The 25699-nt window shown below is 34.1% G+C and overlaps 1 protein-coding gene across 5 annotated transcripts in view; it reads left to right on the top strand.

Annotated features, from left to right (window-relative positions):
* Positions 1-25699, top strand: part of ZCCHC7 (zinc finger CCHC-type containing 7) — a 209982-nt gene that overhangs the window by 143004 nt on the left and 41279 nt on the right. For all 5 annotated transcript variants that reach the window (XR_006737741.1, XM_045562476.1, XM_045562477.1 and 2 more), the window contains exons 3-5: positions 15276-15319; positions 16404-16529; positions 17459-17629. Coding sequence is in view for 4 of the 5 variants with exons in the window: in XM_045562476.1 (XP_045418432.1) it covers positions 15276-15319; positions 16404-16529; positions 17459-17629 (341 nt within the window). In the remaining variant the exon portion in view is untranslated. The remainder of the gene's footprint in view (positions 1-15275; positions 15320-16403; positions 16530-17458; positions 17630-25699) is intronic.

The following is a 25699-nucleotide window of genomic DNA, read 5'->3' as shown; positions in this document are numbered from 1 at the left end:
TAAATTGATCAAACATTCATTAGTTTCTACTTATATAAATTGAAGAGTTAATGATTGTCATGGATAGATGCCAGTTGAGCTTTAAATATTAAAAAAAAAAATAAAAACAGTTGATGGTCTTTCTTAAAAAATCACTTGGTTCGTTAAAATCCATTCATGAAATAATACTTTTTGGGTACCTACTATGTGCCAGACACCATGCAAGGTGATAGAGATACAGTGGAGAGTAAGGTGGAACTGGTTCCTGCCTCCCTTACAACCTGTGTAATTACATAATAAAAGTTAACCACAACTAGAACTTTGGGGCATTATTTTTTTAAAACCTCAGTCCAGTTTCTCTCTAAATGAAAGGCCAACATAGTTCTTCAGATACCATTATTCATATCCGTATCAGTATATAGTACTGTTCACCAAGTTGTTTGCACATTAGTAATTGCTGTGTGCTACATGATAAAATAATATTGTAGAGATGAAAACCAGTAATTTTATTACTGGGCAAACCCAGAGCACTGTTGATAAGATAATTTAGGAAGGTGATACAGCATGTTGGCTAAAGGCATGGTTTGGATGTCAACCTGGATTTTAGCCTCTAGTCTGCCACTGTGAAGCCTTTTGGAATTACATTATTTAAAAATCATAAACCTTCACCTTTTTTCATCTGTGAAATGAAAGTGATAATACCTGCCTTTATAAGATTGTTGTGAGAGTCAAATTAGGAAAAATATGTGAAGTGCTTAACAGTATACCTGGTACAGAATAAGCTCTTTATATATAAGCTTTTTAAAAATTTCCTGTATGCTTTTTTTAAATGTTGATTTTCTTCCTCTGGAAGGGTCTGTTAGTGGGGTTTTGAGAAGAAATACTCTTCATGTGTTGTGCATATTTTTTTTGAGATGTTGTACATTAAAATTAATTGCCTCAAAAATCAGAATGAACATTTCTACAAAAATATACTATCAACTAAGATGAGTTTTTCTAAAAATTATTTTCCTGTGAACACAAAGTTTTTTGTAAGAACTTCTAATCCCCCATACCTTCTTGCTTGCTTTTTGGCCATCTCAACTTTAAGTGAATAATAATTATTGTAGGTACATTGGCAAATATTAATATTTGTGTTTTGGATTTAAAGACAACTTGTCAGTATTCTGGAGCTAAATTGAAACTCATGTAACTTATGGGGCTTATTATCCATCTGATATCCAAATTCTCCCTCACTTGCTGAGTCATGTGGCACCATACTAGAAGGGAGAAGTTTTAGGGTGATGGTGTACCATGTTCTAGTTGACCAATATTTCTTTTGTGTTGACTGCTCAAAACACTCATCTATATTTACTTACCCTGAATTCTCTCCTTCAGTTCTCTTTTTAGTTCAATCAAGCTTTTGCATCACCACTCCATCTAAACTTCTCATCAGAATCACCAGTGATTTAGCTAATAAATCCAAGGGTCAGTTCCCAGCCTTTTTCTTACCTGTCCTATCAGTGGCATTTACCATAGTTGATAACACCTCTGCCTTGATAGGTACATTGTCTTCAGTTATTGTACAGGGCACTGGCCCTTTTCTCCACCAGGTTTCCTCTCACCGCACTGATTGCTCCTAAGTCCTTGCTCCTCTTCTGTTCTTTCTCTACATTCAATCCCTTGGTACACTCACCACTGCCTATTCTAACTACCTACTGCATGCCATAATTGACAAATTTATATTTCCAATTCAGATCTGTCTCCTAATCTTAAGACTCATAAATCCAATAACCTAGTCAACATCTTCATTTGAATATTCTAATACTATTGCAAATCCAACCTATCCAAAATTAAATTCATCCTTCCCTCAAAACGTGTTCCTATACAGCTTTTAATTAGAATAACTATCATTTTAGTTGCTTAGGTCAGAGACCCAGGAGTCATCTTTGACTCTCTTCTTCTTTTACATTCATATCTAGTTCATCAATAAATCTTACTAGCTTTACCTTCACAATATATTTAGAATTCCTAAAATTCTCAGCACATCCATTGATTCACACTGGTCAAAGATACTATCATTTGTGGACTGGATTACTGCAGTCATGTCCTAGTGGTCTCCCTACATCTATAGTTGCCCTCACTACCTATTTTTTGTTCTCAGCAGAGTGATTCTTTAAATTGTAAGTCAAATTATATCACTCCTCTGCTCCAAACCCTCCAGTGGCTTCTGATTTCACTCAGAGTAAAAGCAAAATCCTTGAGCTTGAGCTCAGGAGTTTGAGGCCAGCCTGGGCAACGTAGCAAGAACTTGACTCTATAAAAAAAAATTAAATTAAATTAATGCTAAGAAATACTTCTGAAGGCCTACATGACCCTTCATAAACTGGAACGTCTATACCTCTTGTCTTCACATTCCCTTCTCATCCCCTTCACTCTACTCCAGCCACACTGGTCTCTCTGGTGTTCCTTAAACACATCAGGAATATTCCTATCTTAAGAACTATGCTTTGGCTGTTCTTTCTTCCTAGAATGCTCTTTCCCCAGAAGTGCATGGCTAATTCTTTCATCTCTTTTAAGTTGTTTCTTAAATGTCAATGAAGTCTACTCTGTCCACCTCATGTAAAATTCTAACCCATACCCAACACTCCCAATTTCCTTTACCCTACTAATTTTTTTTCCAGAGCACTTATAACCCTCTAATTTACATCATTTACTTATTTATTATGTTTGGTTTTTATTGTTTCTCTCCCCCCACTAGAATGTTAGTTCCACAAGGGAAGCAGTGTCTGTTTTGTTCACTAATATATCCAAAGAATCTAGAGTGGTGCCTGGAACATGGTGGTAGCTCTGTAAATATTTGTTAAATGAATGGTAAGGATTGGGAATAATAGTTGTGTTTAGCTTAACTCTCAGTTTACTGTCAGGTTCATTGGACCCAATTTGAGTTTGGAGGTTTTTTAAAGCTTTTCTAACTTTGTAAGAATTAATATTACTTTACTTTTATTCTTTTTTAGAAGTCTTACAAAGAACAGAAAACTTTTACTTTTCTTAATAGAATAAAACTAATTCTCTGTCAGAACTATTACATGGGTCCATTTATAACTAAATCCTCTAATTAGGAATTTAGATATTAATATTTAAAACATACAAATCCATAAGTAGCAGAATAAACATTTAGAAGTATGCAGGTAAATACCAAAAAAAAAAAAAAGTAGCTGAAGAGTTGAAAGCGGTTGCCTCTGGGGAATGCAAGCTGGCGTGAGACGGAGAGAACTGCTATTTTTTGAGCCTGTTTCAAGTGGAATTGTAAAAGTTTAGTTTTACTTTTGATATATTATGCTTGCATTGACTATAATATGATGTAAACATTTGTGATATATTCTGTAAGCAATTTTAAATGTGAGCTGGACATATTTGATATGAAGTCTTGGGGTGGTTTGTTGCACCAAGGAGAGAGGAGCCAGAGAACCAGACATTGGGAGGAAATAAGAGTCAGGAAGGAGACAAGGAATGTTAAAAGAAATAGAATGATAGCAGAAAGAATATAGCTTTCAAATTGCTAGCTATATCAGCAGGTAGATAGCAACTTTTATAGAGCCTTTAAATCTTCTCTAGGAACCTTTTTTAGAGCAGCCTCTTGATTAGATTAAAATGTGTTTTGTTTGTGCTTGTCATTTTATAGGTATTTTAAATGTTGATATGGTATGTTTTCTTTTAGCTTTTGCTGGAAGGGTTGTGGTAGGGAACAGGTATCCACAGTAGATGTCTTTTAAAGAAGAAAAAACAACTGCCATAATCCTGCTGTATTGAATGTTTTTACTGATAGGTTTTTCCCTTTCTGTTCTTGTTACCGAGTATGATTTGAGGATTATTTTCTTATTTCTAAATAAATATTTTGTAACAAGGTGGTTCATTGACTGAACCATGGGGACAGGGGAATAGGGAATGGGAGAAGAACGTCATCACATGCAAACACTTTCTCCTCTGTCTCTAGACAAAGGCCTATATGACTAATAACTTTGCAAAAGCTCTATAAAACTCTGTGCTAAGCACCTGTATGTATTTCCTCTTTCATCTTCCTCCTCTACCACTAAAAAAAGAAATCCTCACTTCTTTTACACACATTTTAAAAATATAAAGTGTTTCTCATAAATTTAATGATTTAAAATAAGATGAGCATTTTGATGCTTTACTTGCAAATTACTCTATTAAAATTTGTTTTATTTAAACTACTGCCAGTTATACAGTACAAAATTTAATGACCAAAACACTTTGTGACCAGTGTTACAATGAAAAAGTATAAATATGAAAAAACCAAGACACAAAAAAAGAGCAGTTTGAGAAGAATGCAAGTTTAATAAAGTAGCTTAACACTCAGGGGATTTGCATGTGGCATTGTGTATATTTCAAAAGTTTCCGTTGAAATAACAGATGCTGCTGATGAAGTTGGGAATAGTAACTTCATTCGTGGCTGGTTCAGTTGCTTATTAGAAGTGAGAAAGATCCCAGGGGGAATCTGGTATAGTGGAGTTAGGCTCAGGAAATGACATGACATAAATATCTGGCAGCTTTTTCGGTTTGATCTTTAGTCCATGAACACTGGTTAGGTACAGGCACTATTATCTATAAATACACAATTATCTTATATTTCATGTGTCTGCCACAGTGTTATTACTTAGTAATGGCGGAGATTTTCTTTTAAGTCGTTTTTAGTTCCTAGAGTTGCTTACTACAGAACTTCCAAGCTTTTTCCTAGCCGTAGAGAACTGTCTTATTGAACTTTTACTATACCATGATGGTACATTAAGTTATCTGGTTTTTTAGGTGCCCGAATTCAGGACAGTACTTATTCATACAAATATACCTATGAATGTTTCCTTTTTTCCTATTTTTAATTTAATTTTCTAGTGTTATTCAAAGTATGCAAGATATTTTGCTAATAAGTGGTGTAGGTAGATGAAATAGATGTCATTTCAATCCACAGAGAGCTTTGGTAGAGAGAGAGAAATAAAATATTTATTAATGTGGCCCTTAATACAAGGTCTAGACGTACTTAGTAGCCTAAGAGATACAGATATGATGTTTTCAGGCTATGATTAAGGGAGAAAATACGTCTATACTACTACTAGAGGGAAACCGAAGTAGATGGAGATGTGATTTAATTAATTCATTCACTAAATATTATATCAGTACCTATTATAACTAACCAATCATGCTTTGGTGTTTGAAAGAGACAGAGATAGAAATGACACAGTTAACAGCCACAGTGTTACAAAGTTGCAAGTGATCATCTCTGCTTTTGAAGTGGTACCAGGTTCAAGACTTAAGTGGAGGTGACTGGGGACTTGAAAGCCAAGCCTCAAATAGATAAACTGAGAGTACCTTCAGGTGTTCCAGAAAATACATGTATAGGCATAGCTGCAGAAAATAGCAGGACATTGGGGGAAATTATTAGATCGCTAGAGCATTAGGACCAGGAAGATGAAGCAGGAGAAATAGGAAAGAGCCAAGTCATGGAAGACATATTGTATGGCATACAAAGGATTTTAATATTTACCCTGTAGGCAGCAAGGTACCATTCAGGGCAAGATGTATTCACATTTCTGTTATATAAATATTACTACTATAGTAGTGGAATGGAAAGCAGCATGTGATAATATAGATAGTCAGAAATTATTTTAATAATCGGGAGGGGAAATTAGTGGCCCTGGGTTAAAGTAATGTCAAGGATATTTAGGACAGAGAATGTATAGGATTTGGTGAGTAATTGCATGAAAGGTGAGAGAAGAGATTTGAAGTTTCTGATTTGGAAAATAGACTATGGTGCAAGTCATTGAGATAGAAGATACAGGGAGGAGAAGTAGAATTTTTCTTTGTATGTTCTTAAGAGAGTATCAGTAAGGAATGATAAGAAAATAAATAATTCAGTTTGAGACATCCAGTCCAGATGTCCTGTAGATAATGAGCTCACAAAAGGGCTGGCCTAGAGAAACAAATTTGGCAGTTCCCACTATGGGAACCTATGAAATAAACTGGGGAAAAGAATGTAGAAGAAAGAGGGCAGAGAATGGAGCACACCAAGTAACTAATAAAGGAAGAGGAAACTCCAAAGGGGAAAAAGAACCAGGAAGATATTTTGTTCTGTCAGCCAAGGGAATCGTAAATGCCTCACAGAGGTTAAGTGAAAGAAACCTTAAATATTATCTATATACATTGTGTTTGAGGAGCTGAGCCCTAAAGGATATTCAGAATTTGGATTCATATGGATCGGATTGTGTTGGGTGTAAAATTGGGCAAAGAGGGAGACAGTATTGGAGATCAAGGGAACAACATGAGCAGAAGTACAGAGATGGAAAAGCCCTGGGCGTGTTAATTACAGACATGACCTTTTAGTTCAAAATTTTACTAGTGTAAAAGCAGGAGGTATGTATAAAAGAGAGTGTAGGCAATAATTATTCTGTTATTTTTATGGTATAAATGCCTAAAGTATTTTACCTCAAGTTATCTGGTGAGAGACTTATTCACAAACTTTTCCACTTTTATCTTTATGTTTTCGTGACCATTTCACTGTGTTTTAGAGTACTGAAATAATGCCATTTCAGATCAGAGTTTTGATTCTATAATGCAAATGAGAGAAAAAATATTGAGAAAGCCAAAAATTTTGGTTCCTAGAGATTATAGATATATACCAAGCATTGTTTTTTTCCCAATTTCTGACTTTGAGTTCACAGTGTGCACAATGCATAGACTCACCAATTATTTGGGAAGAGAAAACTTGGTAAAGGACCCACGCTCTTAGTTTTTGGAGCTACCCTGTTGTAAAGAAGACGGTTTTGCTGGTGTAGTCATCATAAGTTAATTGCTTATCAGAAGAATTGAGTATTTCTTTTTAAATAGCCCATTTTTCCAAATAATAATGGGCTTTTTGCCCTTTATTAATAAAAGATTGATGTTAATTCTCTTTTTAAAAATTCAGTTATCATGGTTACTTACTTAACACAGTAATGCTTTTCTGGTACTTTAGCCCAAAGATAGGACATATTATTCTACAATATGGTAAATTACTTGAAGGCAATCTCCATGTCTAAGTCATCTTTCTGTCTCCAACAATATCTTTTTTTTTTTTTTTTTTTTTTTTTGAGTCAGAGTCTCACTCTGTTGCCCAGGCTAGAGTGCCGTGGCGTCAGCCTAGCTCACAGCAACCTCAAACTCCTGGGCTCAAGAGATCCTCTTGCCTCAGCCTCCCAAGTAGCTGGGACTACAGGCATGCACCACCATGCCTGGCTAATTTTTTCTGTGTATATTTTTGGTTGTCCAGCTAATTTCTTTCTATTTCTAGCAGAGACGGGGTCTCGCTCTTGCTCAGGCTGGTCTCGAACTCCTGAGCTCAAACAATCCACTCGCCTTGGCCTCCCAGAGTGCTAGGATTACAGGAGTGAGTCACCGCGCCTGGACCCAACAATATCTTTTACATGAGAGATATTCTATAAATATTTGCTGAAAATTAACTTGGCACTCTATTAGATGGAAACTTTTTACTCTTTGAGAAAAGTTGCATTTACATTTGTAAATAACATTTGGAAATTCACCACTGATTTGCTGAATATTAAATTCTAGTCTATTAATTGCTGAGAAAGTCATAAATACATACCTTTTGGTGGAGTTCAATAAGTTTTACAATTTAAGGTGTTATAAATTAGGATATCTAGAAAACATGTGGCATGTATGGCTTCCTTTAAGAAGCTATACGGATATTAGGCTCAGGAAAAGATTCTTAGTTCCCAGCACCTGCACTGCAGATAACCAACTGGATATGCTGAACTGAGTCCCACTGTAATCTTAGGTGATCTTTGGAAATACATTTTATAGTAGAAACTTTCTATCACATTGTCCCAAAAGGTAATGATAACCAGCTGTGTAATTATCTGTAGCTACTGTCTGCAATGGAATGATCTTCAGCTGTTCCAACACACCCAAATATTGGCAGACTAAGTATAACTGGCACACAGGGTGAACTAGCTTCTGCCCCTCAGAAATCTAGCCCAAACTCTTCCCTAGGTCCTTTTAAAACTGACCGCAGTCATAGTGGTAAAGAGATTACCACTACATCTCACAGAAAGCACAACTGACCTTTTTTGCCCTTTATTGGAAAGCACACACATAAAAAGTGAACATTTGTGTAACCATGAGGTACAGGGTTGTTCGGAGGATAAGGCAATATATTTAAAGCAATTTATGAAGAAAATGTGTAAAAAAAATATAGATTGTAATTTTACAGGCTCAATTTCATTTGGAGTTCACTTCTTTGTTTTGAAGGTTATTTTACCAGAGACGAAATGTTCTGGATATTTCATGGTATTAATAGAGCACCCTCTAATACTATTTTAATATCTCTGCCTTCAACATTACTATTCTGGTAGAAAGAGTCTTCTGTACTATTCCTTGGAGATCTCATACAGTAGGAAGTCAGGACTTTGAAATTGAAAGAGGACACGAGTGATTTCTTAGTTGGAAGAATAGAGTAATATTAATGAAGTCTTCATATGCATATCTGGCCATTATCAGTAATAATATTTTAACTCTCAGTATTCTTTTATATATAATTTATTGGTAAAGATATTATCACACCCTTTGTTCCAACCAAACTTTATTATTTGCTATATCCTATTACCTTCTCCATTATGTTGTGTGTGCCTTTCCTTTCTTCTAGTGTCTTCTTCATCTCTACTGTTAATATCCTACCTACGACTTCTGCTTCCAGCCATGGTGGGTTAACTGGTACCAGACTTGCCCTCCTGACATGAAATGATGAAATTGTCAGATAAAGACTTTAAAACAGTTTTTATGAATATACACAGATTTAAAGAGAAAAAGGAACATAATAGGAGAAATGAAAGATTTTTAGAAAGATCCCAATGGAGCTTCTAGAACTGAAACTTACAATATTGGGATGAAAACTTTACTGGATGGGCTTAAGTACAAATTAGACAAATCAAAGGAAAATGATAGACTGCTATGACCAACTTTACTACAATAATTTCTACAATTTAGAGGTAATGGATAAATTCTTTAAAAGTCACAAATTATCAAAACTGGCCTAAGAAGAAATAGAAAATCTGAATGGTTCCATATCCACTAAAGAAATAGAATTACTATTTAAAGACCTTCCGGCAATAAAATTCCTGTTCCACAAGGAAAGGTCTGTCCTAGAATACTTCACTGGTGAATTATGTCAGATATTTATGGAGGAAATAACACCAGTTCTCCACAAACTCTTCCCAGTACTTCTTAACTCTTATGAGGCCAGTTTTACCCCTGTATCAGCTGGTAAGAAAGCAATAACTTATTATCCCTCATGAACACAGGTGTAAAATTCCTGATCAAATATTAACTAGTTGAATTCTGCAATATATTAAAAAATAATAATACATCCTAACCAAGAGAGGCTGATCACAGAATACAAGGTTGCTTTATTTAACATTTGCAAATGAATCTCTGTAATTCACCATATTAATAGAACGAAAGAGGAAAAATAATGGGACTGCCTCAATTCATGCAGAAAAGACATTTGATAAAAATTTAACACCCATTCATTTTAAAAACTCAGCAAACTAGGAATAGAAAGAAATTTCCTCAACCCACTATAAAAAATCCACAGCAAATATTATACTCAGTTGTGGAAGACTATTTTTTTCTCCTAATATTGGGTCCTGGCCAAAGATTATTTGTTGTTACCACTTGTATTTAGTGTTATACTGGAGGTCTCATATAGTGCAACAAGGTTAAGGAAAAATAAAAAAGAAATAAAATGCACACAAATTAGAAAGGAGGGAATAAAACTGTCTTTATTTACATGTGGTATGAGCATGCATATAGAAAATTGGCAGGAGTATATAAAAAAGCTTCTAAAATTAAGTGAATTTAGCAGATTTATAGGATGCAAGGTAAGTAAATAAAAATCAACTGTATTTCTCTATAAACTTATAACCAAAAGTTGACAAAACATTGGTAAGAAAAAGAAGACCAAAATAAATGAAGAAATAGATCATATTCATGTACTAGAAAACTCATTATTGTTAAAACATCTTTCCAACAGATATATAGATTCAACACAATAACCAATGAAAATCCCAGCAGGTTTTTATGGTAGAAATTGACATGTTGTCTACAGCCATACCACCCTGAATGCACCCGATCTCGTCTGATCTCAGAAGCTAAGCAGAGTCGGGCCTGGTTAGTACTTGGATGGGAGAAATTGACATGTTTATGCTGAAATTTATACAGAAAATCATAACAGCCTAGAATAGCCAAAGCTATCTTGAAAAAGAACAAAATGTTGGAAGCCTTTTCAAGGCTTGATTTCAAGACTTTTTTTTTTTTTTTGAGACAGAGTCTTGTTCTGTCTCCCAGGCTAGAGTGCAGTGGCATCATCATAGCTCACTGCAACCTTAAATTCCTGGGCTCAAGCAATCCTCCTGCCTCAGTCTCCCAAGTAGCTGAGACTACAGGCACGCACCACCACACCTGGTTAATTTTTTCTATTTTTGGTAGAGACAGGATCTTGCTCTGGCTCAGGGTGGTCTTGAACTCCTGACCTCAATTGATCCTCCTGCTTTGGCCTCCCAGAGTGCTAGGGTTACAGGCATGAGCCACTGTGCCTGATTTCAAGATTTTTTAAATAAAACTAGCAGTCAAGATGGGAATATGATATAGCACTAGACGTATCGCTCAGTGTGACACAATAGAAATTAACCTACAGGTATATGATCAATTGATTTTCATCAAAGTTGCTAAAGTAGTTCAATGAAAAAAGGATAATCTTTTCATTCAAGAAATAATGCTGGAACAACTAGATTTTCATATGGGGAGAATGGGTACTAGATGTAAATATAAACATAAAAAGCTAAAGCTATAGAATTTCTGAAAGAAAGCATAGAAAATATTTGTAACTCTGCACAGGCAGATTGCTTTGGGCACAGAAAACAAACTTTAAAAGTAAAGTTGTCAAATTTGACTTTATTATAAATTTTGCTAGTCTATTAACACGTTAAAAATAAATGAAGAGGCAAGTCACAACTGGGAGAAAATATTTGCATGTCTAATAAAAAAGACTTGTAGCCAAAATTTATAAAGAATTCTTAGACTTCAGTAAGAAGACAACCCAGTAAAAAAGAAAAGACCCAATTTTTAAAATGGGCAACATTGCTGGACACAGTGGCTCGAGGCTGTAAATCCAGCTACTTGAGAGGCTCAGGGGGGAGGATGGCTTGAGGCCAGGAGTTGGAAACCAGCCTGAGCAACATGGCGAGATCTTGACTCTTTCATGTGGTTGTGTCAGGAGGATTGCTTGAGCCCAAGAGTTCAGGCTGCAGTGAGCTGTATAATCACATACCCCTGCACTTCAGGCTAGGCAACATAGTCAGACCCCTGTTTCTCAAAACAATTAAAGTAAAATTAGGCAACAAATCTGGACGGTATTTGAAAGAAGATATGTGAATGTCATATAAATACATGAAAAGATTTGCAACATTATTAGTTATCAGAAATGCCATTAAAATACAAATGCAGTACTACTTCACACCCATTCTAGGGCTAAATTCAAAAGACTGGCAATTTCATGTATTGATGAGATTATTAAGCTGTTGGAACTCTTACACATTGTTTTGGGGATATAAAATGTCGGTACCACTTTTAAAAATAGTTTGCCAGCTTTTTATAATGGGACAAGTATGCTTACCATACCCAACAATTTCATTCCTATGTATTTTCCCAAGGAAAGTGAAATTTTTACTATACTATTTATTGTGCTACTTTATTTATAATTGCCAAAAACTGGAAATGTTCATCAGCAGATGAATAGCTAAACAGATTATATTATATCCATACAGTGGAATACTGCTCAGTAATTTTAAAAAAAAAAACAACAAACAGCTACAACCCGGCAGCACAGATGAATCTCAAAAATACTCAGAGTGGAAGCAGTCAGACACAAAATGGTACATAGTTTATGATATGTGAGGTCTTAGAACACGCAAGATGAATCTATCATGAAATAAAGCAAATCAGTGGCTACCTGACTAGGGGGATTGATTGCAAATTTATATAAAGTAATATTTTGGAATGATGGAAATATTCTACTTTTGATTTTTATAATGGTCACACAGTTGTGTACATTTGTCAAAATTCATCATACTGTATTCTTTTTATGGATCTGTTTTATTATATGTAAATTATACCTAAGTAGTTTCCTTTATGGCCAAGCCTTCTGTGATTTTTTTTTTTTTTGCCTCTCTCCCTTAAATTCAAATGTTACATATTCTTCTAAATTTACCATAGTGTTTGTTTGGTCTTCTCCTTTCTTCTTCTTTGTCTCCTTGTCTTGTACTAGGCTATAAGCTGTTATTCATCTTTGTTTAACCCCTAGCACCTTGCTCATTGTAATCTTCCAATATAATGTTTGTTAAACAGAATTGACTTACCGTAAAGAAAGAATTTTCAGCCACTGCTTTCATCACAGTTCTGAAGTCTGAAAAGACTTATAATCCAGACATTAGCAAGACCAAGCCTATAAAGCAGCTATGAGTTGATGATAGGCATTCTTAGGACAATCTTAATTTTATACTTTAGGGCAGGCTCATTTTACATTCTGTAACACTTAGTGGTGTACACATGAAAAATGTGCTCCTGGGCCCTGTGGAAAGTTGTCTTTCAGGCAAGTTAGCTTGTGCTATTGCAAAGGTCTGGAGGATTTAGGTAAATTAGACCAAGTGGCAATGTATTTGATTACAGTAATGAAAGAAAATTAGAATCACAGGAACTTGATGCTAGAAGATGCCACAGATGCCATTTAATCCAACCAACCCATTATTATACAGACCCAGAGAAGTTAAGTAGCCTTGCCCAACACCATGTAGCAAATTAGAGGTAGCATTAAGACTGGAAGCCAGGTTTCAAGTACCATACCTAGAATTTAACAAAGTAGAGAATTTGCTGCCTATGGAAGTTCTAATGAGTTGGCTTTCATTGGGGTGAACCTTGGTTTTTAAACGTGAGTTTGGAAGCAAACTGGATAGGTAAAAGAGCAAGAGCCAGCAGTCATTACCAGGGTCAAGCAAAAACTGTAGCCTTGGAGCCTGGGAGTAGGGCCAAGAGCTGGCTTATGTTTTCCTAGTGATGTCTTTGCTTCATGTACTACTTGAGAAATACTGATTTCATCTATAATTAAAACCTATTTTGTATAATGTTGAATTTTTTACAGTAAGAATATACTGCAACTTTTTGAGGAGTTCTTAGTACAGTTGACTCTTGAATAAGATGGATTTGAACTGTGTGGGTCCGCTTACACATGGTTTTTTCTCAACAAAAGGACTGAAAAAAACAGTATTCTTGGCATGTGTAACCCACATGCACAGAGGGCCAACTTTTTTTATATGTGGATTCCACAGGACCAACTATGGGACTTTGAGTATGTGAGGATTTGGTTATACATGGATGGCCTGGAACCAACCCCTCACATTTAGTGAGTGTAACTGTATATAACCTACAATATTGTTGAATTCAACAGGAATGTTAAAACAATCTGAATGGAGTCAATCTCCCTCTTTCTAACCTTCCTTTTTCACTATTTTATGTTCATGTGTATATTTATTGGGGATTGAGGAGTGATCACAGATGATATTTTGTATTTTATTGGTTTTGAATTTCATTTTTTAATAACAATATTAAGTCACTTTTATAATTTAAGTGATTTCAGGTGGTCATTTTGAATTTTAATGCTGAAAAACATTGAGATACAAAAGACAGCTTTGAAAGTTATAGCAAACCGTTCTTCTTACGTGGACCCATTGAATGAAAGCATAATAGTGTGGATGCTTGATGAAGGAATAGAAGCTGCTGTTTTTTAATGTGTTCACTCCACTCTCAGTATATGGATGCAGCCTCCAGATTTTACAAAGAAAATAATCATCAGCACAGCATCTCTGCTTTCTTATGGATTGGTCTTTTTGTAAGGCAGTCTCATGGTTTTCTTAGTAAAAGTATTTGATTTCAAAATATATCTCTAGACACTCCTGGTAGGCCTGGGAAAATTTAGGTTACTTCATGTCTCTTCAAAATTTCTTTCGAAGAAACAAGTCAAGCTCAATTTGTGTTTTAGAGATAGAGCAAAGTAGTAAGGTAGGAGGATGGAGGAAATCTTAACTTTGCTTTGAAGGAAACAAAAAATATTTTATTCCTTTGTTGACCTTACTTCTGCATTAGTCATAGGTCCCTTCCTCCTTGGCCATGGGTGGACCAAAGGAATAGCAGCAATTTGCAGGTTTGTAAAAGGGCAGTACAAAGAGAAGAAAATGGCTGATAATGAAAAATGAATAGGTTTGCTTCCCTCTCTAGGTTTTTATAGTTGTATTTTTAGATTAACCAATGGATTTTAGGTATCTGGCCTCCTCCTTTGCTCCTTATTTCACCGTTTCTGATGTTATAAAATACAGTGCTACGTTCCTAACCCTAATTGTGAAATAGTATTCAAAGTCCAGTTTTTTAAAATGTTATAATGAAAGTCACCTAGAGTGGAAAGCTAGTGGATATGGTTAATACTGATGTTGGAAATAAAAACTTTTTCTCTAGTAACTTGTGTTTAGATGGGGGCCTGCAAATTAATGGACAATGGACAGATTAACCAGGGAAGAAATAAGGTTTATTCACACTTGTAGGAATATTCAGTAATCAGTAACTCTCTCAAGAGTTTAGAAGAATATAGAGGTAAGGGTTACACACCAACTTAACAAAAGGAGGGGAGTTTGGGGAGTAAAAGGACAGAAGATTCTAATGCAGCTCATTTACACAATTTTTTTGGAATGTCCCTGTTCCCAAGATCTGTTGTTTCCCTTACTGGAGAACTCCTGGAGGGTTGGGAGAGTTGTGACAACTGCCTCAGTAAAGCTCTGCTTTAGTCAGATAAAGTTCAGATGAGATTTCATTTTACATCTGCTATTGAATTTTTGGTGCCTTCACTGATTTTTTTATATTTGTATATAGCCTGACGATTTTCAAAGTATTTTTATGTATCTCATCTGATTCTCACAGGACTTTTTAGGTAGACAGGGAAAATACAGTTATTCCCTTTCACAGTTAAGGAAACTGAGTCTCTGAGAGATTAATTATTTATTCAGAGCCACACAAGTAATAACAGAGTGAAGATAAGAATTTCAGGTATTCAGCATTTCTCACTATGCCTTTGGGGTTGAATAATTTATTGTCAATTTATACATGCTTCAAAGAAGCCAAGGTTGAGTGATGTTTTATTTGTTCTGTAGGAGAAGGTGACGTAAACTGGTTCATCAGTGAAAAAGATATTGAGGTAAGATCAAATTCTTTTTGAAATTCTGAATAATAGGTTAATAATTTCCTTTGAGTCTATCTTATTATGATAACTTTTGGAACATTAATCAACTTGTTTCGAATAGCAGTGATCTTAAGTGGCTTTTAAGAAAATGTTTGACGTTAGTACATGAGTGATTTAACTCTTCAGAAACTTGGTTCAGCCTTGGTTTTTGTCAGTCACTTAATAGCCATTATCATTTAGTCCCCTTCCCCTTTTTATTTCTTCTCTGCCATGGCAAGTCCCCTCAGCCCTTATGGCCTGGTACCACTACAGATCAACACCAGAAATAACTGCTACTTTGGTGTAAGGAAATGGTTAGTCTATTTTCAGGATGTGCAGGTGTTTTTTATCTTTGTCATTTATTATTCTTAATTGCAGCAAAACTAGAGAGAATAATTAAAAGTTTTAAGAGATAAGTAGATTGTATCTACTTGTAGCCTACTGAGCCAGCAGAATAACAAATAAAAAAGATGAAAACTTTTTCTAAGATGGAATTCTACCAAACAGGATAAAAGCATGGTTGGGATTTACATATTCCTGCATATGATATACTTTGCTAAAGATAAAATTATAAAAACACCATGCCCTAAATAAAAATTTATGCAGGCCTCTCATTCAGAAAAATATGGTATACATTCACTTATAGAAGTCACAGTGACTTTGACTCTGAATGCTACTGGAGTGTCTAAATGATGCATATCAATACCCCTGCTAGACCTGAACCATAAGTAGAGAAAGATACAAAAGAAAAGGAATGATTTGGAGAAGTGTGACAGAATGGGCAGGAGGGACAGACAGAAAGGAGTAGAGTTATCTTTATGGCATCTCCTTTTTTGTTTTTTAAGAGAACAGGAGAGATCATGAAATTCCCTGTTACTAGATTCTATATTGAACTGAAAGGACTGTTAATTCTCTTGCCTCATCAAGGTAATGGAACTGACTTGAAGTTTGATGTTTCCTTACTAACTGATAGTTGTCTTTAAAAAGAAAAGTAGATGGTTTTTTTTAAACAGAGTGAAACATTTTTTTTTAATTCTTGATTTTTTTTTTACCCCCTTAGGCCCAGATAGCTAATAACAGATCACCTGGAAGATTGGCCCAGCGATACTACACGGACTACAAAAATGTTATCTGTAGAAACTGTGACAAACGTGGCCATTTGTCAAAAAACTGCCCCTTCCCACGTGTACGTAAAATATGTAATACTTCCTTTCACATTTTAAAAATCAAAATCATAGGGTTGGAAACTTATAACTTTAGAATTCAAATTTTTTTTTAATAGGTGTGTTAAATTTCATGTGGGTCACAGCCTAGTGTAGGGGAAAGAACAATCTATTTAGAGTCAGAAAAAGCTGGAATCAATTTCAGTTTCCCATTACTAGTTATATGACCTTGGCCAAATCACTTAACTCTCTGTGCTTTTGTTTTATTATATATAAATAAGAAGATTGAATGAGTTGATTCCTGAGACCCCTTTCACTTCTAAACCTTCTACTTTATGACACAGCTTATTTCATTGTGGGTTAATTTTCACTGTTAAAAAATTATAATTTTAGTCATTTATAAACGTTTGTTGATATGAATTATGTTAAGCAGGTACATTAACTTTTGTAACAACACAGAACTGAAGCTCTTAGACATTCACTAACTAAGCTCTCAACAAACATTCCTTTCATTACCTATTCCATCATCCAAATGACTGTCTCTCAAATACGTGGGACAGCTCTCATGTTTCCTTTTTGTTTGTGCTTCTCTAGGCAAAACAGCCTCTTCTGTATCTGTTCCTCCTATGACTTACATTTCAGATAACCTCATCATTCCATGTTCTGTCTAAGATACCTTTCATTTTGTCAATATTCCTATAAGACAAAGCATAAGAAATAAATGCCAAGCTGTACAGACTAAGCCTTTATGGCATTAACACTATACATATAGCTTAGATTAAAGCTCTAATTTCAACATTTTCTTTGAATTATGCTCAAGATTGGACCTTAATTGGGATCTTAAATTAGGAATAACTTTTTATGGGATTGTATGCTAAGAGAAATAACAATGTTCTACTATTTGAGATTGAAGTGTTTCGCTAAAGAGATTTTATGTTTTTCTGTCACATAGAAAGCTCGTCCGTGTTACCTGTGCTCCGAGTTAGGACACTCCATGTATTCCTGTCCAGCAGACCTATGCATTAGCTGTCCTATGCCTGAGAAATTTCGCCACAAATGTCTTTTCCCACGTGCCTGGGCTAAAGAATGTAACCGGTGTCATATGAAAGGCCACTATACTGATGTGAGTATCCTGCATATAACTAATTTATCAGGCTTTGGGGGCATTGTGCCAATTTGTTTCTAATAGCCTACCTAAAAGAATGTTTACTCTGCATTATACAGAACGATAGTCATTCCCTTTGGCCACTGACCATGTAAAGCAGGGCTCTAAATATCAGGGTTAGGATCCTACTGTTCATCAGGAGGCAGCATCAACAAATATTTTAAGTCTATGCTAGTCCCTTTCTTTGATGTGTTTGCCAAGTGAACCTTAAAATTAAAGAGATATGTATTAAATCATATGTAAAATTTGTGTATATATTAATGCATATTTATACACACTTAGCAGTTGTATACGAGCTTCTATACGAAGCTTGGTGTGATGCTGATTATTGGTGGTTCTTGCTGGCATAATAGTATAAGGAAAGAAGGGCAAGCCACCCAGTACTTTAAACATGCTTGTCTTATTAGCTCTTTCTTTAGATTTAAATAACGACAGTAATTGCAGCACATTAAAAATGCTATTTTGGACATTGTTTACATCATATTGTTAATGTATATGGAGTTCTAGTCATAATTTCAGAGATCAGAAAGGCTAGTGATATAAGTAGATAAAGCTTTGATGTGGAATATGTAGTTTTCTACATTCAATTTACTCTTAACTCTTATTGTAAAATGTCTCATTAAGGTCTGCCAGTTTAGCTCTTAATTGCATTTCTTACTACATAGTAACATATGTTTATTTTATATTAACAGCTAATCAGTCCAGAGTCATTTTTCATATTCATACCTAGATGCCAGTCCTAATTGGTTCAAAGGACATTTATCAGAGGGTTAGCTCTCACTCTCTTTTTTTAAGCATTACTTATCTATTTAAAAAAAAAACAGTAAAAATCTTTTCCCTTTAATATATACTTCTGAAGGACATGATAGAAAAGCATAAACGCTTTTCTGATTTTATTTTTATTAAAGTATACCTATAGTCTTTTGCTCAAAAAGTTAGTATGGCTTTCTATTGAAGTGAATTTCAGATTAAAACAAATTAGAGTATGAGTGTTTGGTATCTGTGTTTCTCATATAAATATGACAATTATGGATTATAATTCTACCAATATTTATGTTTAAATTGTTATCCATTTTTTAATGATGCTGCAGTAAACATCTTTTAATTGTGTGTGTGTGTATTTTTGTTTAAGAGTATTTGAGTAAATCAAATTCTATAAATGGAATTGTGAAATTAAAAGGTATGTACATTTATGTCTGGATAAATATCATCAAATTACTCTTCTAGAAGATTTATATCCACCTACCAGCAGTGTTTAGAGAAATGAGCACTGTAAGTATCAACACTAAGTACTAACAGTCCTTCAAAATTTTGGCTAATCAAATAAGGAGAAAATGTTATTGTATTAATTTATATTTCTTAGGTGACTAATGAGGTTGAGTATGATTGATTAATTTGAATGTTCTGATTCTCAAGACTAAATATAGTGGTAGAAGGTGTTCTTTCATTCCAAAGTAGTTTAAACTTATTTTCCAGTATTCACCGAATCTTAAAAATGATAAATCCTAAGTTACCCTAGTATTATGTTGTTGTTGTCTGCATTAAGTTGTCAATTATAATTTTCTTATCAAGATTTTGTAGTTTGGCAGTTATGTTTAATAGCATCTGTTTTTACTTCTTTCTTCCAAAGAGCTTGTACCTGCGATAACAGAAAGGGGTCAGACATTATTATAAGCAGTTTTTTGAAACAAGAAACTATAGTACAGAGCAGTTTAAAATTACTTGTAAAAGGTTATATAATCATCTGTGAGTTAATTCTCTAGCCTATTCTACGTAACTTCGTAATTTTGGCCTCTAATGCATGTTAAACTTTAAAATGAGGATTAATAATCCCAGTGAATATAAATTTTTAAAATACAGTTAAAATAGTGTTATGCACCTGTAATCCTAGCTACTCAGGAGGCTGAGGCAGGAGGACTGCTTGAGCCCAGGAATTTCAGATCATCTTGGGCACCATTGCAAGACCCTGTCTCATAATAAAATAAAATAAAATAAAATAGGATTAGGCTGTTACCAACTTCAGGGAAAGCAATACCCTTTTCCCCAAATCTTACAGGATCTACTATTTTTGTTCTAATACATGATGAAGGTTCTGGATACTGGTCTTTTTCTAGTCTGCCCACCTCGTATAAGATTCCCTTGGAGCCCAATCAAGCCTGGGCTCCACTGACTCCTTGTGGAGAAGCCAACAGTCCTTCCACCAGCCCAGAAGCTCTTCATGAGGTATCACTTAGAAGCAGAGTCATTCTGGCCCCAGGTTGCAACTCTGTCTCAAAAAAAAAAAAAAAAAAACACACAAAAAAAAGTCCAGGCAGGCTTTAATTTTACTACTAAATCACTAATAACGACAAATTCTGGGACTATAGCTATTAATTCAGAGGAAAATTAAGAAAGTCAGATTGTCTTTACCACTTGTAAGGCTAAAAGCTTTACTCAATATTATAGAATAAGGTCAACTCGCCTGAATTTTATAGATCCCAGACAATCTTCTGATTGGGTTCTGAAAATCTCCCTCAAATGCTACATTAGTGAAGAACAAGGAAAGATTTTCAAACACTAAAACTATTCCACGGCTTACTTATGGGATTCTGTGTTTGCCAGTTTACTAATCAATTCCAGGTATGTTCTTGTTGAACTCAAGATGCAGTTTATTCATCTTAAAAAGCAGCACTTTTCTTCAGTTGTCTACTAGTTAATTAGGCATTCCATCTAAAAGGTACACAACAATTCCTCTTGAAAATTTATAAATGTCTGTAGAATGATTCTATTTCAGTAAAAAAAAAAAAAACCAAATGAACTCTGTATAATCTCTATATAAGCTTGTGTGTATATATTTTTGAAGAATGATAAATGAGATAAAAGAATACATACCAGGCTATTAATGTTGGGTCTTCCCCAGTAGACTGGGAATAGGTTGGAAGAGGACTGAGAGATTCAATAACAAGTGTGATCTTGGTTTGTTGTATAGCCTTCTATTGAATAATACCTTGAGAAAAATAATAATAATAACAATAAAACTATTTTAAGAAGTTCAAGAAACTCAAGTAAATTATATAATAAAAAATGAGCTAATTGGCATTTAGTTACATAACACTAAAATAGTTCTCTCTCTAATCACAGATATTAAGGGAAAAGTCCATACCCTAAGGACACTAATTATTATACTGAGATACTTTCAAATATACAGGTAGATATGACTAAATTTTTAAATTCTTCAGTGTTCTTCTAAACTTTTATTTTATTTTTAGCCTATGATCTTTTAGATAGGAATCAATCCTAAAATAAGCTACAAGGTCTCAACATTAAACTCTTCTCTCACCCATCTCATCACCCCCACTACCCAGCGCTACCTTCCTTGGTTTAGGGATGCTTATATGGGACCTTTACCTTTACATTACCATTACCTATAGAATCTTATTTTTATAAGAATCTTGGACAACAGGAATGGTCTTTTAATGGCCTAGGTAACAATATCTCTGCTTTCAGGTCTCTGTAATTATAACTGTGTCCCTGTTCTTCACAAACAAACCAAAACTTGATTGTATCTCAACTTTTCCATGAATGAGTTGATCACAGACCTAAACAGTCCTTGGCAGATACCACTTAAGCTCCCAGGGCTTGCTAGATTGACTTAAGCCTCCATTTTTTTAAATAAACCAATAGAAAAGAAAAAATTACAGACATACACAAAGAATTAGTAGATCAAAAAAGGAATCAGAGATGTCGCCAAATAAAGTCACTATAGAACATAAGAAACTTGAGAAGATTCTAATTCATTCTTCACAGGCAGTGTGAATACAGAAGAGAAAGAAAAAGCAATCTCAAGCAAAATGATAAAAGGAAATTATGATCAAAGGAGTTCACACCCAATATGAGGGAGAAAAAGACCCACATCTGGACATGCTAGTGAAATTTCTGAATGTCAAACAATAATTAAAGACATAAAGAACACTGGAAACTAAGAAGAGGGGAGAAGGGATAAAAACTTACCTGTCCAGTACAATCAACACTGTCCTGGTAGCAGGCACACTGAAAGCCCTGACTTAGAATTATGTATTATATGCATGTAACAAAAATATTTGTGTCCCCTTAGTATTTTGAAATTATAAAAAAATTATACTAACATCCAGGGAGAAAAGTACACACAAATCAGATGAACATCAAACTTCTCCTGTATGAAACTAAATGCCAGAAGGTAGTGGAGAAATCTCTAGAGGCTGGTAGATTCTGAGGAAATAAAATGAAGCAGTCAATCTGTTGCTCATTTGTGAACTTAAGGGAAAAGTCTGGGAATAAAGTCAGCAACAATGAACAGTGAAACCAAGACTACATGTCTGAATACTTGTTGTTAATCTGTTTTTAAACTTAACGTACATATTTACTGGGTGTGATAGTGCGTGCCTATAGTCCTGGCTACTCGGGAGGCAGAGGCAGGAGGATTACTTGAGCCCAGGAGTTCAAGACCAGCCTGGGCAAAAAAAAAAAAAGTAAATAAAAATATGAGAGAAAAATTATTTTTAAAATAAATACAATAATGTGGATTATAGGTAATCTCAATAAGATAAAAGGTAAATTGTTTTAATAACAAGAAAAAATAAGTCATATAATATTAAGATTGCTAATTTAAAATGAAAGAGAGGAAATTTACACATTATACCAGATAATATGAGAAAATGGAAACAATGAAAAACAAAAAGCATAAAGTATGAGAAAAATAGGACCAGATATAACAATAAATAAATGTACTTGCATTAGATTAAACTCTTTTATTAGAAGACAAAGACATCAGTGTCAGAAACCATAAAGCAAAAGGATAGTAGATTTAACTACCGCCATGAAAAGTCTGTTCATCCCAAGAGACCATTAACAAAATTAAATGGCAAACCACAGTTTGGGAAAGATTTTTATAATCCATATGATTGGAAAATTATCTAAAATGTGTATGTAATATATTAAAAGCACTTACAAATCAATATGAGGAAAGGAAAATACCTCAATAATAATAACAATTGTTAGGGAAGCTGTACTATTAAAGTACATTTGGATAGCCTCTCTGGAATTCAGTGATGGATGATGTTTGCAAAGATATATAACTATAAGAATGTTTACTTCAGGGTTGTTTATAATAATGAAAACTAGAAGCAACCCAAATATTTAACAGTGGGGATGACTCAAGTTACTTACAGTATATTCATATAATGGGTTACTATTAAGCCATTTAAAAAATGATGTAGAAATGAATATAGAAAGCTAAAAAAGTTACTAGTACATTAAATGAAATGTACAAATTACAAAACAATGTATGAAGTATAATCCTATTTTAATATAAATATGTGTGGTTTGTGTTCATGTAGATTTGCTTAGGAAAAAGTTTAGAATGAAATAAATAGTCCAAATTATCTGCTCTTGTTATGTCGGGAATTATAGGTGATTTTTTATTTGTTACTTCTATTGACCTTAATTTCCTATTTTTATATTAGCCATTCTAATAGTTGTGCAGTATCTATCTCATTGTGCTTTTAGTTTGCATTTGCTTCATGGCTACTAATGTTGAATGTCCTTCATGCACTTATTTGTCATCTTTATATTCTTTAGTGCAGTGTCAAGATCCTCTCCCAATTTGTAATTAGAGTGTTTATTTCCTTATTACTGGGTTTTGATAGTTCTTTCTATATTTTTAATGTAAGTGTTTTATTGAGTATGTGATTTGAAAATATTTTTTTCCAATTCATAGTTTGTCTTTTTATTCTCTCGACAGTTCTCTGTCAGAGCAAACATTTTTAAATTTGATAAAGTCTAGTTTATCAATTTTTTTTCTATTATCGATCGTGCTCTTGGGTGCCATTTCCAAAAAGTCTTTACCAACCCTAGGTCACAAAGATTTTCTGCTCTTTATTCTTTCAAACGTTTTGTAGTTTTATGTTTTATATTCAGATCTACGATCCATTTTGAGTTCATCTTTGTATAAGGTGTGAGGTTTAGATCAAGGTTCACATTCTTACATATGTATAACCAATTGTTTCAGCACGATTTTTTGAGAAGACTATCCATTATCAATTGAACTGATTTTGCATCTTTATCAAAATTAAATGGTCATATATGTGTGGATTGATTACTGGACTCCATTCTGTTGCATGGATTTATGTATCTGTCACATCACCAATACCACATTTTCTTGATTACTGTAGTTTTATAGGCTTAAGTCTTAAAATCAGGTATTGTAATTCCTTAAACTTTGTTGCTTTTTACAAAATTAATTTTGCTATTCTAGTGACTTTCTCTTTTCAATTAAATTGTAGAATCAGCTTGTCTATACCTATAATAAGTTCTGATTGAATTTTGATTGCAGTTGTGTTCAGTTTATAGATCACTATGAGGACAGTTGACTCTCTACTGTATTCAGTCTTCCAATTCATGAACATGGTATGTCTATCTATTTAGGTCATCTTTTGTTTCTTTAACAAGAATTTTGTAGTTCTCACTGTTTACATTCTCTACGTATTTAGATTTATACCTAAATATTTTGTTTTTCTTGGAACTATAGCAATCATACTTTTAAATGTTGGTTTTCAATTTGTTTATTGCTTCTATAAAGAAAAAAGTTTAGGATGAAATATTCTGAAATGTTTGCAATAGTTACCTCAGGTGGTGGGATTATAGGTAAATTATTTTTACTCATCTTTATTTTTTATTTTCATAATGAATACGCAGTACTTTTGTAATATTTATTGTTATTCCTGTTTTTGAAAAAATAAGTTTTTAGACTAAAATTACTACAGTATCACATAGAACAACTCTGGACCTATGGGAGATTACTTGTATGTCTGACATATACTGGGTGCTGTCAGAACCGTGGGAGAAAAGGAACAGGAACTTTCCTGAGGATAATTCCATGAGAATTAGAGAAATAAAACCTGGATGACAGGGCCTGATTATAAATAAAAGGAATTTAATATAGTTAACTAAGGTAAATTAGCATTTTTTGGTGATTTTAAACAATTTGCTCTACCAGATATTTGTTACTTATGATGGACTTTGTATAATTGATTTGTAAATAAAGTTCTAAACTTTCATTTTAAAATTATTTTATCTTTAGTTCATCTGTTATGAGTCTAGTTTAAAATGTCTGGTACCTGCTATTGGACTTAAGGAAACAGTGTGATATAGAACCCTTTCAGACTTAGTTTACAATTCTCTCTGAATGTCAGCACCAAGAATTTCACTGTCCCTATACCAAAAAGACAATGAAATCAGCTCTTAGCAGTTATAATTGAGGGATGTGATCAACATAAGTTTTTATTGCTGTTGTGCAGGGGATGTTTTGTTTGTTTATTTAAAAATGAGAAATCTGAGTGAGCGGAACATTATAAGGTAGGAACTTAGAGAGAGTTGAAATGCTACGGGGCAGAAAATAAGACCTCTTCCCCTTGGGCACATGGATTATATATTTAGTACTAAACCAGCTAGGTGGATTCCCAGAATTATAGGGGTCTACCCCTCCATGCTCCTTCTTCCTGGTTTCCACTTAACCTCGCCTTTAGGTCTGGTACAAAGGTAGTGAATTATTTCAATTGATTGTGTTACACATCAAGCTCCTTGTTCTGCTCTTTCCTCCCTTCTCACTACTGCACTTGACTAGTCTCAAAAAAAAAAAAAGGAGGAAAAGGCTTATAAGGAAGCTGGGGCCTTTATTGTTTAAACATTGTGGAAAAAAGGAATCAAGTAAGTTTGAATAAATTAAAGAAGAGTGTCCCAACTCTCAGAATTGTGTGGAGTATTTTTCTTTTATCAATGATCAAAATATTTTAAGATTTTTATATTTCAGAATTTAACTATAAAATATAAGGTCAGATTATCTGATCCAATATTCTTTTCTATGTATTTTTGAATAACTAAAAACATCATTGAGTAGACCTTAGCTGAATATATAATAAAAATAGGTACATTGCGCATAAGTAGGTGCTCATTGTTATTTCTGAATTCTTTTTTTATCTTCTTTGAAAAAGGCCACCACAGCAGCTATATCCT

This window comes from Lemur catta, chromosome 10 (assembly GCF_020740605.2).
Source record: "Lemur catta isolate mLemCat1 chromosome 10, mLemCat1.pri, whole genome shotgun sequence".
NCBI lineage: Eukaryota > Metazoa > Chordata > Mammalia > Primates > Lemuridae > Lemur > Lemur catta.
The sequence above is the reverse complement of the archived record's forward strand: the minus strand, read 5'-3'. Positions and strand labels throughout refer to the sequence as shown.